At 36.5% G+C, this 16,875-nt stretch overlaps 1 protein-coding gene across 4 annotated transcripts in view; it reads right to left on the bottom strand.

Moving 5' to 3' along the window:
* gabrb3 (gamma-aminobutyric acid type A receptor subunit beta3) overlaps positions 1–16,875 on the bottom strand; it is an 83,209-nt gene that overhangs the window by 34,947 nt on the left and 31,387 nt on the right. For all 4 annotated transcript variants that reach the window (XM_067374828.1, XM_067374829.1, XM_067374827.1 and 1 more), the window contains 2 exons: positions 16,706–16,797; positions 16,506–16,573 (listed from right to left, as the gene is read on the bottom strand). In XM_067374828.1, the coding sequence (XP_067230929.1) occupies positions 16,506–16,573; positions 16,706–16,797 (160 nt within the window). The remainder of the gene's footprint in view (positions 1–16,505; positions 16,574–16,705; positions 16,798–16,875) is intronic.

Raw genomic sequence — 16,875 nt, 5'->3', positions numbered from 1 at the left:
TTTACTGTGTTCATATCTGCTTTTTAAGACAAAATGACTCTTCTGAATGCTTGTCTGAACCTCAGACTTATGAACCTCAGGCTCAGACCAGCATTTCTGGCATGGGAGGGGGACGTGCTAACAAAGACGCTAAAGACTGCAGTCTCTACTGTCAGTTGCTAGTGCATCTCTTGTGACCAGAGCAGTGAGGTTTACTTGCAAAGCTAGCTGGCCTCCATTCTATTTGACCTCACCGCTCCAAGCAGGATTTGAACCTGTGTCTCTGGCATGGGAGGCAGGCGCGCTAACAAGGACGCTAAAGACCGCAGCCTCTAGCGGCAGTCTCTAGTGCACCTCTTGAGACCGGCACAGTGAGGTTTCTTAGCTCTTACTAGATGGCCTCAGTTACATTAGCATATTCTGCAGCGAGGTGTCTTGAGGCGCTTGGGTCTTCACTGTTTGGGCTCAGTGATTCTGTAGTACTACCCAACCTGATCCAGACAAACCAGCAAAGCCAGAAGTGCTCTCAAAACTGTAAGAACCAATGTCATTTTCATGTCTGTTTAATAATGGAGTAAACAGATACAGTCGTGCCAGCTGAGCCATTTGATACTTTTGATATTTGGGGAATTGTGCTGCAGTGGTCACACAGAACAAGTAAAGCCATCAATCATTCATTACCAGGCAAAATTTATAGTAGCATATTCAAGCTGCAAGTAGAAAACAGCTAAAAATAAAGACATCTTAAGATGCTGCTTGCTACATCTCAGGGTATGACTCCTCAGTAAATCATTGTTGTTGTTGTTCTCCACTGAGAGGGATTCCCTCATGATAAAGTGACACCACGTTCTGACATATACACTACTTCCCCTGTCCCACAGATAAAAATAACAGATGAAATGCAGGAGAAACAAACAGAGAGACATTATTTCAAATCTGAAACTGAAAAGCTATTAATGTAGGGGCTGATATCAAACACATGGGAACTCACAACAGAACTGAGACATAGACACACCCCTGCTAGATTCAGATTACAGTTACAAGGCTGGAGAATATATATTTTATTATAAAAATAATTAAAGTTATTACAAATGTATTTTATTTTATGTAATAATAAAATAAGTTAACTTACAAGTGTAAATATAATAATATTGACACAATATTTACAAAATTAAAAATGTATATACAGTGGGTACGGAAAGTATTCAGACCCCCTTAAATTTTTCATTCTTTGATGAGGAAAAAAAAAAATAACTTAAATGATTTTAGCAAATGGCTGCAATATAACAATGTACACACAGCTACCCATATTGACAGAAAAACACAGAATTGTTGACATTTTTGCAGATTTATTAAAAAAGAAAAACTGAAATATCACATGGTCCTAAGTATTCAGACCCTCTACTGTGACATTCATATATTTAACTCAGGTGCTGTCCATTTCTTCTGATCATCCTTGAGATGGTTCTACACCTTCATTTGAGTCCAGCTGTGTTTGATTATACTGATTGGACTTGATTAGGAAAGCCACACACCTGTCTATATAAGACCTTACAGCTCACAGTGCATGTCAGAGCAAATGAGAATCATGAGGTCAAAGGAACTGCCTGAAGAGCTCAGAGACAGAATTGTGGCAAGGCACAGATCTGGCCAAGGTTACAAAAAAAATTCTGCTGCACTTAAGGTTCCTAAGAGCACAGTGGCCTCCATAATCCTTAAATGGAAGATGTTTGGGATGACCAGAACCCTTCCTAGAGCTGGCCGTCCGGCCAAACTGAGCTATCGGGGGAGAAGAGCCTTGGTGAGAGAGGTAAAGAAGAACCCAAAGATCACTGTGGCTGAGCTCCAGAGATGCAGTCGGGAGATGGGAGAAAGTTGTAAAAAAGTCAACCATCACTGCAGCCCTCCACCAGTCGGGGCTTTATGGCAGAGTGGCCCAACGGAAGCCTCTCCTCAGTGCAAGACACATGAAAGCCCGCATGGAGTTTGGTAAAAAACACCTGAAGGACTCCAAGATGGTATGCAATATGGGGTGCTGTGTGTACATTAATGAGGAAAAAAAATGAACTTAAATGATTTTAGCAAATGGCTGCAATATAACAAAGAGTGAAAAATGTAAGGGGGTCTGAATACTTTCCGTACCCACTGTATGTATAATATTAATAATAATAATAATAATAATAATAATAATAATAATTATTATTATTATTATCAATATTTACAATCTGGAATGATTTCTAACTACACTTTTCACCATATTTTAGACCCTACATAGTCAAAGTAAACATGAAAGTTTGTGAAGAGGAGGATCAATCATAGAAAAGGAAAGAAAAATCCCATCAATAAATGAGACCCTTTGGGAGGCTGAGGTGATAGTGTCATCAGCTGGGTGAGGAGTGTGTGCTCTCACACAAAGACAAGCTTTCAGCATGCCAGTCAGAGAGCATTTACGTCAACTTACCACCACCACGTCTACTGGGAATACCAGAATAACAGCAATAAGAGAGATTCCTCTGTGTAGTGTGTATATGTCAGATTGAAAACTTCACAAATACATAGTGTGGGCATTTAATATAAATTTGTATAAATTTGTATATTGTATATATAGTATTTGTATAAATAAGCAAAAAAAATTTACATTTAAAGAAGAAGCGTGTAATTTTTTTTTTCTATATTAAAGCACTTTCTCCTATTATAGCTTGAAGGGTTAGTTCACCCAAAAATGAAAATTCTGTCATTTATTACTCACCCTCATGCCATTCCACACCCATAAGACCTTCATTAATCTTCGGAACGCAAATTAAGATATTTTAGTTGAAATCCGATGGCTCAGTTAGGACTGCATAGGGAGCAATGACACTTCCTCTCTCAAGATCCATAAAGGTACTAAAAACATATTTAAATTGGTTCATGTGAGCACAGTGGTTCAAAGCTTCGGAGCGTTATGAATCAGTGTGTCGAATCAGAAGTTCGGAGCGCCAAAGTCACGTGATTTCAGCAGTTTGGCGGTTTGACACACGATCCGAATCATGATTCGACAAAGAAGAATCAAAACGCTCCGAAGTTTCCTGAAGCAGTGTTTTGAAATCGGCCATCACTAAATAAGACATTATTTTGGTGCACCAAAAATTGTCGCTTTATAATATTAATATTGAACCACTGTACTCACATGAACTGATTTAAATATGTTTTAGTACATTAATGGATCTTGAAAGACAAAGTGTCATTGCTCCCTAGGCCTCACGGAGCCATCAGATTTAAAAAACAAAATCTTAATTTGTGTTCCGAAGATTAACAAAGATCTTACGGGTGTGGAATGGCATGAGGGTGAGTAATAAATGACATTATTTCCATTTTTGGGTGAACTAACCCTTTAATGCTCAATGATTGGTACTTTAGTGGGGCAAAGTTGAATGACTTTACAGGTACACTCAAGTAATTTTTTATGTTGTTGTTTGATTATAGAATGAATGACTCATATGAACTGGTTCTTGTTAGCGAATAAAAAGCACAGTGCAACCAATGTAGCCTGATTCATGAATGACTATAATGAATCAGTTCTTTTTAGTGCTTACAGCTTACACTTACCAGGAGACCTAAATCAGTGTAGCTACATATACCAATGCGTTTGGTCAGTATTTTATAAATATTAATGAGTCTTTTTTTCCAGTTTATTTATTTCTTAAAGGAATAGTTCACCACTAAAATGAAAACTCTGTCACTATTTTTTTCAACTTCATGTAATTCTAAACTTGTATGACTGACAGGCAAGAAAAAAAAAATTGTTGAATAAAGCAGTTTTTTTTTTTTCCGGCACACAAAATGTATTATTGTCTTCATGAAATTAAGGTTGAACCACTGTAGTAACATGGATTTAACAATGTCTTTAGTACCTTTCTGGACCTCAAAAGGTGCAATGACGTTGCTGCTTATATGTAGTTCAGAAAAACTTGGATTTCATCAAAAATATCTTAATTCGTGTTCCGAAGATGAACAAAGGTCTTACAGGTTTGGGACGACATGAGGGTGAGTACAAAAATTTTATTTTTGGGTGAACTAACCCTTTAAGAAAAATTCTTAATGGCTTAAACTACTTTCGACTCCAGAAGCGTTGGACTCTTGCATCCTCTGCTCAGAAATGACATCTGGCAGCTCAAGGTTCAGGTCAGTCGTACAGCCAGTTTTCTTTCATATGATATTGATTTTCCTCCTGACATCAACGTGCTTCCTCCCATGCAAACAACAGCATTGAAGAAAGACAACCATTGTAAAACGCACAGGAAAAAAAAAAAAAAACTTTGCGGAGCGGAGAGAGGCACTCATCCCCTGAGCTCTGCAACTCAACAGGCTGTAGTTAACATGGTGTTCAAAGAGGCTGATGTCACAGCGTGATCTTGCCGCTTGCCCTCTCCATTGCCTGCTGGTGCTCTGCAGGGATAAGCCCAGGAGCTTTGCAGTGCATTCTGTGTGTCAACAAGACTTTCAACAGGAGCTTGAAAGTATCCAACAGGGCATTTTGGCATGATTCAAAACAGTGGAATGTCCTCTTAACTCCATCTATAATTGAAGCGGAGAACCCCTGGATGTCACCTCGCGGTCCACACAAAATGTTTTTAGAGGGCACTTAGACCGCAACATGGTCATATGACACATACCAGTCACTGGAAGGAAATGGTTCCCGGAGAACACCTATTTATCCTAAAGGTGGAGATAATAGGCACTTAGTGAAGTTCAGAGTTAACACTTCTATACACTGATATTACGCCTGATTGAACAATTACAGGCCACAAAGCTGACTATCAGGCTAAAAATAAAGGGGGCAAGAGCAAACAAAAGACAAAATATATTAATAATTCCGGTCTCCTTGACGACGCTCCCTCTCTGCAGAACGCCCACACAGGCTTGCTGAGCTCTGGGCCGATACCATGTGCGTTTCTGAGGCTTTCCGGGCAATCTTCGCTTTATGTGCCTTTCCTTCTCACTTTCACCTTGAAAGCTCTTTGACCAAACTCAGTCATCAGGTTACAGCTGCATTAAATTAAAGGAAACCACCAGCATTCATCATAATGTTTCTGAAACCCCCTTTTTTATATTATTCTACACGGATCAACTTATTTATCTGAATTTTTTTTTTTTATTTTACACAAAGCTTGACCAGAGAGCAGAAGGTATTATAGGAGCAGATATGAGTAGATAAGAGTAGATATAATTACATTTTCAGGGCCACATGCTTTAAAAAAATCAAAACAAGAATTTCATAAAGCCACCCCCACCTCCCTCTTCACCTGGGTAAGTACCACAAACATCTTCAAATCCTTACTAAAGATGATATTGGTTTCCAGGGCAACCACTTATACTTGCCACACATATTGTGCCAGAGCGATCATCTGCTGTGTATCCATGCAGCACTATCACACTGAATATGTTTCATTCGTGTTTGTGCACGAATGAGAATTTCAGTCCTGTGCGTCAGTAGCACTTATGAAATGTTCCCTGACTTCAGATGTTGTCAAGAAAGGCAAAGACTGCCCCTCAACCCATCAAAGCATAAGGAGAAAGAGAAAGAGAGATTAATGATATTCTTTTAAATGCATCCATAAGTAATTTGAGGGGTTTTTCCTAGATGAATCTCACGAAAACACGTATAGGTCACATTTCACCCCAACTAAAAATACGTACAAGATATATGTCGCATAATAAATTAAGTCTTGAAATGAAGATGTTTTGCATTTGGACATTATTTTCATGAACAGTAAACACATTTCCTGCCAGATTTTCATTACTCTAGTAAATACAGATATATTGTTTCAATTTCTATTTTTATGTATTTATTTATTTGTTTGTTAATTTGTCCTTCTTTCAATTTTTTTTAAATAATCAAATAATAATAAAAAATATGGTAACACTTTATTTTACAGTGTCACTGTTACACGTTAAATGTTGTTACTATGGTAATAACTATAAATTATACATAATTACATGCAACAAACCCTAAACCAAACCCTAATTCTAACCTTATTCCTATACTAAGTACATGTAGTTATTTAATATTACTCCGTAATCATAATTACACCTTAACATGGACACCATAAAATAAAGTGTAACCATATGTATTTCTGTCATTACATACTGCCAATACATATACAACACGCTGCTGTGAGCAAGTAAGACATGCTGTTGCTGTAAAATATAGCATACATGAATTACCCATAGCAGACCTACACAGGTGGAGCTGGGGAAGGTGGAGGGTTTCTGAAAGCACGCTGCACTGCAAAGGCAAATGCTACCTAAGTATTTGAAGGTTGATCATGCAAGCTCATTGGTGACTGATACAGCAAGAACCAATCAGCTGTGCCCTATAGATAATGTGATTAGGTTGAGCAGGTTGAGTTAAAGGACCTATTAGCCTGTGCCATCTAGAGTTTCATGACAGAACTTTGTGTGTGTTTGTGTATATATATATATATATATATATATATATATATATATATATATATATATATATATATATATATATATATATATATATATATATATATATATATATATATATATATATATATATACACAGTACAGTCCAAAAGTTTGGAACCACTAAGATTCTTAATGTTTTTAAAAGAAGTTTCGTCTGCTCACCAAGGCTACATTTATTTAATTAAAAATACAGTAAAAAACAGTAATATTGTGAAATATTATTACAATTTAAAATAACTGTGTACTATTTAAATATATTTGACAAAGTAATTTATTCCTGTGATGCAAAGCTGAATTTTCAGCATCGTTACTCCAGTTTTCAGTGTCACCTGATCCTTCAGAAATCATTCTAATATGCTGATTTGCTGCTCAATAAACATTTATGATTATTTTCAATGTTGAAAACAGTTGTGTACTTTTTTTTTTTTTTTTTTTTTTTCTCTCAGGATTCCTTGATGAATAGAAAGTTCAAAAGAACATCATTTATCTGAAATGCAAAGCTTCTGTAGCATTATACACTACCGTTCAAAAGTTTGGGGTCAGTAAGAATTTTTTTTTTTTATTTTTTTTTTAAAGAAATTAAAGAAATTAATACTTTTATTCAGCAAGGATGCATTAAATCAATCAAAAGTAGTAAAGACATTTATAATGTTACAAAAGATTAGATTTCAGATAAACACTGTTCTTTTGTACTTTCTATTCATCAAATAATCCTGAAAAAAAAAATATTGTACACAAATATTTTGTACAATTGTACACATTAAATGTTTCTTGAGCAGCAGATCAGCATATTCGAATGATTTCTGAAGGATCATGTGACACTGAAGACTGGAGTAATGATGCTGAAAATTCAGCTTTGCCATCACAGGAATAAATTACTTTGTGAAATATATTCAAATAGAAAACAGTTATTGTAATAATATTTCACAATATTACTGTTTGTACTGTATTTTTAATTAAATAAATGTAGCCTTGGTGAGCAGATGAAACTTCTTTTAAAAACATTAAAAATCTTAGTGGTTCCAAACTTTTGGACTGTACTGTATATTTATTATTTTTATTTATTTTATTTTTTTCGGGGTGAAATGTGACAGGTTTTGTGAGATTCACCCCCCTGATTGAACACAGAACAGCAGCAGTATATTGATTATGTCTGAATGCTTTTGATTTCTGAGAAATATTCTGCTTGCTAACAGCACATTTTGACAGGGTAATTTAATACCGCCTGTGCTGGGTCCTCCTCGAGAGGCTGTGTAAGCAGCACGGTCCGTTAGATGCAAATTGTATTTAATTCATTTTTATGGAAGAGTGTTATATTTTCAACACTTTTTTGCCTTTTCCAAGCAATCTTGCTGACAGACAGCTTGGAATGGGATATTTCATGCCATAATTCTTGCGCTACGGCTCAACTCTATTAGTGAAAATATGTCTCTCTGTGTGTACGTTCCCACTACCCTGAATTTAGAAGTGAAAAGAGAGAGAGAGACACTAGTACAGTAAAATGTAATGTACATAAGTCAAATCTTTTTACTCAAGGCACTGACCTTACCGCACTGATAGCATGAGAGCTTTTAGTCTTTAATAGCCCTGCCACTTCCAGTCTGAAGACAGTATACAGCTGCATGCACTGACATCAAGAGCACAAGATTGAAAAGTAGACCTTAATAGACAACGGATGGATCACATTTCAAGCTGAAGCTGTGTGGACATAACATGCAATACATCTGAGTAACAGAATGTTAGGAGATTTTGACAAAAAATAGCAATTGTAAGAGCAACAAAAGGTAAAAGGATCATAAACCTACAGTACTTTAATGGAACAATCCAGGTTCAATACAGGTTAAGCTATTAAATCATTTCAGCTTGTTCAAAACAAATAAAGATTGTGTTGTGTTTTCAGTGAAGTGCATTTCCACTGAAAGACTTCGGAACAAGATAATGCACCAGAATAAACTTTAAAATACTGTATTAAATATATAAATATAACCATAAGATTTTACATTAAATATACAGTACATATTAGCATGTGATTTTTTATTTTATTTTATAGTGTTCTCTGAGGTCCACTAATAATGTTATCAAGATTTTTACATCAAAAAATATGCTAATTTAAAAGTAATAAGCTATTTTATATCTTGTTTTTGACCCTCTCTTCCAAACACTTCCGATGTTAAAAAATATGTCATTACATAGTTGAAACATTTGCCAACAATGTGAAACATTTATGTGTATTACATATGTATTACTTAAGTATTAGTTGTGGCAAATAAAGTTCAAGTATCTGGAGTTACCACAGTTATAATTGACAAAGGATGACTTCACGGTGTTTACTGTAAACAGAATTATGAATGAATGTACCATTGTTTGTCACTCTATCATTTTTATAGGCTATTCATAGTTCATTCCTTTCAGTAAAGTGAAAAACGTATACATTGTCCTTTGCAGTGTTGCGTTTTAAATAAAAAGAAATGTCTTGTAATGTCTGACTGATGAAAAAACAAGATGTAGCTCACTGAAGCTTTTATTTAGGATTACAGAAAATGGCTCAGATCAAAACAATAACCAAAGCAGCATTCTACATGCTCTCTTCCGTATCTGGGAATCCAACGCATTAAACCCATAAATGTCGAAGCAAAGGAAAGGACAGCAAATCACAACTATTCAGTTTGACTGTAGTGCTACTGAATAAATACTCAGTACATATCAAACATAATGAAGCAATAGTAACACATGGTAAAAACATTGTTACTCACACTTGTGTTTTGCGACATTACTTTCAGATCCAATGTAGTCGACACGGCATCATTTTTTATTTTCAGTCTCTCTGAAAAGCACTTGCTGAACAATGTTGTTTAAAAAAACGAATCCGCAGTAAAATGAAGCGAACAAACGAACAGTGTCTTACTGCCACAATCTGACTGGAACTTTGTTAAAATAAAGGTCATCCATGCTTTCTTAATGTAAGAATCACAAGGAAGGCAATGCAAAGACTGTGTTTTTCCACAACTTGACACTTTATGGACATTTTTATTATTATGTATTTGGTTCTTCTTTATGTAAAGCACTTTGAATTGCCATTGTGTATGAAATGTGCTATACAAATAAAATTGCTTTGCCTTCAAAATGTCTTGTAATCCTCATAGGCATCTCTATCATTTTGTTGCTGGAATAATCCTGTGTTTGCGTCTCTCTCGTATTTACTACTACATGACATGAGCGGAATGATGGGCGGGGCTAAAGAGCCAATGATGGACAAGTAGGTGTTGGTCTTCTGTAAAGATGGTCTTTGGTCACACTATGACGTAATAATGTGACAAAATTCGAGTCGCTTGGTTTAAATAAAAGCTGTTTTTTGGCTAACGAGGAAGTTTTGAGTTCTGAAACTTAAGGATATTTTTAAAGTACAATGACCTCTCATATGTCAAAAGATCAAGGAAAATTCGATTCTCATGACCCCTTTAAAGTCACCCACACATATCCAGAGTTTCTTATCAATCTGAAACAGTAGTCCCACCACTAAAGTAATGATTTAGACAACTTTACAGCTCAGACACCACATTTTATAAAAGAAACATTCATTAATATAAATCATTAACCAAGTAAAGCCTCAAATTAGTTACTACCCATTGTAATTTAGAGCTTGTTAAGTTGGAGTACTAAAATTACTAAATCAAAAACTGAAATATAAAATATATTAAAGCTCAATGGAACGATATTTAAAAAGCTTTACTTGTACTGAACAAGAAACATAGGTGTAACTTTCATGAACAAATTTCAGCATATGATATGATTATACCACAACCCGTCACAGTAAAGAGTGATTCTTTTAGAGCTTGAGCAAAAACCAATGAAGATATTCAGAGGAAACCCTGGGAAAGCAGCAAAAACAAGCCTCTGGGGTAAAAATCTGGAGTGCATCTCAGTGTAGCAGCGTTGTCTCAGTCTATGCGCTTGAATGCTGTGGGGAAACCACAAATTCTTCTGTAATGTCACTACCAAACCTCTGGGACTGTTACTTTTGTCATACGATGTGACGGCAAGACATTCGAAAAACATCCACTCCACTGATTTTGTTCTTCTTGGTTTCATTAACACACGTACTAACTAAAACCTTGATGTGTTTCATGTCTGTCTCTGGCATGTCAGTCTAGCTAATGAGGTACCACAATTAAACGTTCAACACACACACATGCGCACACACCGCCTGCCCACCTGACACTCTGCAAGTGCGAGCCTCATTGCCATGGCAGCCGGCTATTTATACACTATGCCACACAATCAGGCCTTGTCACAGTCAACAGGGGCGTAAGAAAAGCCGTGGATATGTCAGTCAATCAGGACATGTTTTCCTGTGACTCACTGGCTAATGGCAAGAGTTAACAGGTTGGACTAATCATGACTGGATGAGGCAGTTGTGCAATTCTGTCACTATAATACCTCCAACAATCTATCACACACGTCACATTCCGTTACACCTGCCGTTTAACAGTCTAAATGTCAACAGTTGAGCATCATTTACTTTAGTGAAATAGACCTGACTCCTGACTCCACTGAGGGGTCAAGATTTGGTTAGTGTAGCCTTGTTAGCTCTTACTTGTAGGCTATGCATACTGTTCTGGAAACAGCTCATGGTTGACCAATAGGGGTTTACCTTTGGCCATATAGTGTACACTACTAGTTTAGAGTCAGTATTTTAATGTTTTTTAAAGACGCCTCTTATGCTCACCAAGGCTGTATTTATTTGATAACAAATACAGTAATAGTGTCACATGATGCTTCAGAAATCATTCTAATATGCTGATTTGGTTCTCAAGCAACATTTATTATTATTATCAATGTTGTGCTGCTTAAATTTTTTGTGAAACCTTGATACATTTGTTAAGAATCCTTTGATGAATAGAAAGTTCAAACGGAATAGCATTTATTTGAAATACAAATCTTTTGCAACATAATAAATGTCTTTAGTGTCATGATCTTTGCTCATGATTTAAATGAATTTAATACACTCTTGCTGAATAAAAAGTATTAATTTATTTTTAAATATTAATGTTAGCAGATGAGATGTACACAAAATTGCTGAAACTGAAGGAATGCTATAGCATATTTTACACAATACTTAGCAAACCTATTATTTTATAATTAAATCAACATAAGTCAACATATTCAAGCACCTTTAAACATTTGAAAAAGCTCTGCCTTGATACAAAAAAGGGCTATTCAAGCTGGGATGTTGAAGAACATTATCATTTAAAGGCAAACTGGGGTCGAGGAAATTCTAAATTGAAATTCCTAAAGCCTTTGGTGTTGTCAGCCACACTTACATGAGAATTGAACACACCAGGACACTTACAGGATAATCTGTATTGAACACACCAGGGGCCTGGAATTGAAATTAACCAAACACAAAATGAAAGCTGTTTCATGTGACATATTGACAGTGTAAGGTCCTGTTAAATATGTATGTGCGCCTGACTATAAATATCAGAAAAACAGAATAGAGCTTAGTACATGGTAAAATTACACCAGGGAAATATACTATCACCACTATATATTGTACAAAGTTCACAAGTAGTAAAACAATGTCTTATTTTTGTCCTAATATGTGTTATTTTGTGATATTAACTGTTTAAAAGGAACTATTATGCCCTTTTACAAAGTCTTTTGGGGTCTACTAGAATAGATTTTCATGCTCCGATGTTAAAAAAAAAAATCTTATTTTTCATATATTTTACATTGTTGCAGCATCTCTCTTCCTGGACTGTAATGCTCTGTTTAGTTCCTGTCTCTATGAAACCCCTCCTTCCGAAAAGCGCATTGTGCTGTGACTGATCTGTTGGATGAGTGTGCTGTGGTTGGTCAACTGCTTTGAGTGTGTTTTGGAAATGTCATCCAACTTATCATAACCACTTTAGATCCGGGGTGGAAAAAACAACATCTCTTGGACATGGTGGAAACTAATGCAACTCATCCAGGCCTCGTCCCCTTTATTCTGTGTATGCCTTAGGCGGGTATTATTTAAATGAGGAATATTGTGACATGCACGTTCCAACAAGAAAACTCAAGACTACAATCGAGGCGTTTCAGGGAGTTCAGAAACAGTGCTTACTGATATAGAGAATAACTCCCTTTGGAGTGGACTTTGTGCTTTGTAACTTTGCAGACCTTTTTCATGAACAAGAAGCAACATTAAACACTAAAGAAAGTTGAAAACCTTCTAGCTTCTGACCAAGGCTGTATCTCAATAATAATTTAACTTGATCTTAGTGCTGCATTTGACACTATAGATCATAACATAATTTTAGATTGACTACAAAATTAGGGACAGGCATTAAGGTAGTTTAGATCGTAGCTATAAGACCATTACCATTTTGTCTATTCAAACAAGGAAAAATCTAAGATAACGTTAGTAAATTATGGAGTACCCCAAGGATCTGTGTTAGGCACTCTGTTATTTTCTTCTATTAAATTCAGATAATACTGAGGTATTACAGTACTTATTGGACCAAAAACATGCACAATCTCTTAGAATACAATTTGCATTTAAAAGGATTGTTATATTTGACAGCAACTTGTCTTTCGAAAATCATATTTAATATGATACAAAAACAACCGTCTTCCACCTCAGAAACATCGCTAAGCTAGTAGCTACGGAACATGCTATCTGTATCTGATGCAGAATAGTTCATGCATTCATGACAACTAGACTGAATTACTGTACTGCATTACTAGGAGGTTGTCCTGTATCCTCAAACAAGCTACAGTTAGTCCAAAATGCTGCTAGAGTTCTTACCAGGTCAAGAAAATATGATCATATAACATTATCTCTACACTGGTTACCTATTAATTTCTATATCAATTACAAAATATTGCTACTGACCTATAAGGCCCTTAATGATTTAGCTCCTGTATATTTTCTATCGCCCAACAATCCATCAAGCTCTTTAAGATCACAAATCTCTGGACTTCTGATTGTATATCTAAGTATATCTAAGTAGACTAAAGGAGGGAAAGCGTTTTTGCATTTGGCTCCTAAACTCTGGAATAGCCTTCCTGATGATGTTCGGGGCTCAAAGACACTGCGCCAGTTTACATCTAGACTAAAGACATATCATTTTAGCCAAGCATTCACAAAATACATCTCATAACCTTGTACTCCAGTTATATCAGATCAAATGCATGATTATCTTTGCTTGAAATGTTATGAACAGCAGCTACGCTAATTACTTTCCATTTGTTTTTCTATTTTATCTCGGGATGCCTATCCCGAGATAGGTGCCCAACACATGTAAAGAGATAACTCCGACCCCTGCGAGGACTACAGATGACGCAAACTCTGAATCAACATGCACCTATCCTAATTTTTCTATAATCATTATGTTCACAACTTGTAATGATTACTTCAATGAGCTCATCGTTTCTGCCTATAATTAATACATGATGTTAGCTAACTGTGTGATTTGTATATGTACATACATTACTTGGACACAGTCACCTTTGATAACAAATAACTCTAAATTGTAATGTAGACACATGCATTTTCTGTAAAGCGGCAATTGTTCCTATTGAAATGTGTAATGTCTGACTCCCTGTCGCCAATCTGTTGTGTAGTGTGCACACAACAGCAACAAAATGGTACCCCAGACCGTTGTGTAGCATGAGAAGAGCAGCGATCGGACAATTTTGAAAATCCAGTAGTGTGTTCCCAGCGTATGTCAGTATCTCAAAATATGCACAATCCTTCTCAAAGCATCAAGGACAGCAACATTCCTATACATGTGACGCTGTGATTTCGGCTGTATGCATCTACAATTCATTTTCCTTCTCACAAACAGTACTTTTGGTAAGTAGTCATTCAATTTTGATGCATATATGAATGAATACTAATATATTTTTTTTCCTTTCTCACACCAGCATACACACTCTCAATCATATCACTTCAAAGATAATCTCAAGAGAGCTGAACTATTCCATACGGTCTGCATAAGCAGTCATGTATGCAGGCGGAGCGTGTGTGCCTGCATGCTCGGATATGCCTGTACGGGTAAAGTTTCATATTGCTCTCTATTCCTGTCATTCCCTGGATGCTTAACTGTCTCACAGAATAATAATCACACGGACTGCTGTAATCCCTACTGTGCACAGAGGTTTCCCTGATATCCCCACTGTGCTGGGCTGCGCTGAGCTTTGCTGAGCTGAGCCAACCCCCGCCACACACATACACACACATTCTTGTCCTCACCCTCCCTGGATCACTGCTATTAACAATACAGGCCAAGTAATCCTAATTTGTACCTCTAAAGAAAGCTAATCCATTATACAGAAATAACTAATCTGTAAAGAGCAAACACCATTCTTAGGCTGGAAAATCCTGTTAGCGTCTGCTTGATTACCTTACCATTAGACTTCCTGTGAAAGCGCTCTAAGTTCAGTCACATGGCTAACCTCATCAACCGGGCTAATGTCTGCAGCACTGTTGATTTCGGCTACAAATTGAGTTAATATTTCATGCTGACAGGGTCAGTTTTACTCCACAGGAGAACTAATGCTAAATGTGGCTATAGTGAATAATTCACATACCTGATAAGACTAAGTGTGGCCATGGTTAATTATTAATGATCTTAATATTGCAAAAATGCACTGATCAATGCAATTCTACAGTGAGTGGGAGAAGTGAGTAAAAGGAAAGATGTGGGAAGAACAGTTGGGCTGAGTGGCATAGCATTACAGACAGCTCCAATCAGAGCAGCACATCTCACATGACGACAAGTGAAGAATGATGCAATAACTAGTTTGGAGTTTTTTCTTACAGATAGAACTAAATCAAAAGTAGCTTTAATCTGGACAACCTGCTAAATTTCAGTTTAGCATATTCAAAATGAAAAACTATCTAGGCTGATTTTTCAAGTTGTAAGAGTACAATTGGTGCATGGGTTGTGTGACTTTCACTGCTCTGAGCTCTGTTTTGGGGTTAATCTAGGATTAGTGCACCTTGTTCAAACTCTCACCTTTAAAAAGTAAGATCAGTGGCAGTCTTAAAAAGGTAAAGTAACATATCAAATCTCTAGCACACACATCCTCTGATTTGACACAATGGCAGGGCGAATCAAAGTCAAAGTATCTGAGATCAGACATAACGATTGTCATAAAGAATACAATATTGAAAAATTGAAAATCCTTCGTTGGGCTTGTGACAATTGTCTGATATATCATGCTATGTACTGTAGATGAGGACAGATACTGGACAATTTCATCATGTCAGTCTCTATCAACTTTACAAGTGAATAAACACAGGTCCAGGTGACTGATGATCACTTCTTGTGTCACAGTCAAGCTGTGTCCTTAGCATATGTGTCCATCCGCTTGTGGGACTCTAAGCTGACAGCATCCTCCTTTCAGTGCCCAGGTGAGAGGGCTAACCTATCTGCATATTCATGAATGTGAAATGGACACGGTCGCCATGGAGACAACTCTGTCTCATACTCTGATGTGGACCACTGAGGACTTTTGATACAATGTTTCGTACAGGTATAATCAAATCTGCATGAGTTCTACAGCCAAAACTATGCTCCAAATAAAACTTCTTAACTTCGTTTACCATGTATTCATGAATTGTAAACACCTCAGTACAGAATACAAACTTGTATTGACTCAAAATGCACCATGCACTACAGTTTCTATTCCTAAAACGTGGGATATTTTTCAAGTTTTTTTTTTTTTTTTTTAAATTCAAATCACAATAAAAGCTATCATCTGACATTGGAAGTGATCTGCTGGTGCTGATCTGCACGGCAAAAGCATTAACATGATGAAACACCACATCCTCGACGATAAAGTCCTGGCAGGATTTTAATTTTAAAAACACTTCCCTTACTGGACCTTGGCACTAAAACAGATTGAGGAAAGCTCTATCACTCACAGGCAGAAGACACTAAGCTATGTGGTTTCAGCACCATGGACAGCACCATGGAAAGTTCTTTTACAAATTCACAGGACACGTCCAAAAGCTACTTATCAATGGTTTGATAACTAGTTAAAGATGGAAACAGACATACCATGTTGACCTCAGACACCATGTCTATGCTTGCCACATCGATGCTCATGCCAACCGCCACTGGTGCACCTTAAATGAGAAGAAAAACATAATCCTCAAGTTAACCTAAACAATTTATTTATTTTATATCAATAGTTAAAACTATTTTAAATACTTATGTAACATTAAAAGTAAGAATTAACGAAGTGAGCCACATCATACCTCCAAAGTCTGGTCGAAGACGAATGTCATAGCCTTTCAAAAGCTTGTCTACTGTCTCTTTGACAAAAGACATGTTTCCTGGTTCATTGGCGCTGTAAAGAAATAATAAAGAAGGTTATTCCGTCATATTAAAGCCCAGGACTTCTATGCTCTCGCGCCATGGTCTCCAC

Source organism: Chanodichthys erythropterus, chromosome 21, assembly GCF_024489055.1.
Source record: "Chanodichthys erythropterus isolate Z2021 chromosome 21, ASM2448905v1, whole genome shotgun sequence".
Classification (NCBI taxonomy): domain Eukaryota; kingdom Metazoa; phylum Chordata; class Actinopteri; order Cypriniformes; family Xenocyprididae; genus Chanodichthys; species Chanodichthys erythropterus.
Note: the sequence above shows the minus strand (reverse complement) of the source record. Positions and strands in the feature narration are given on the sequence as shown.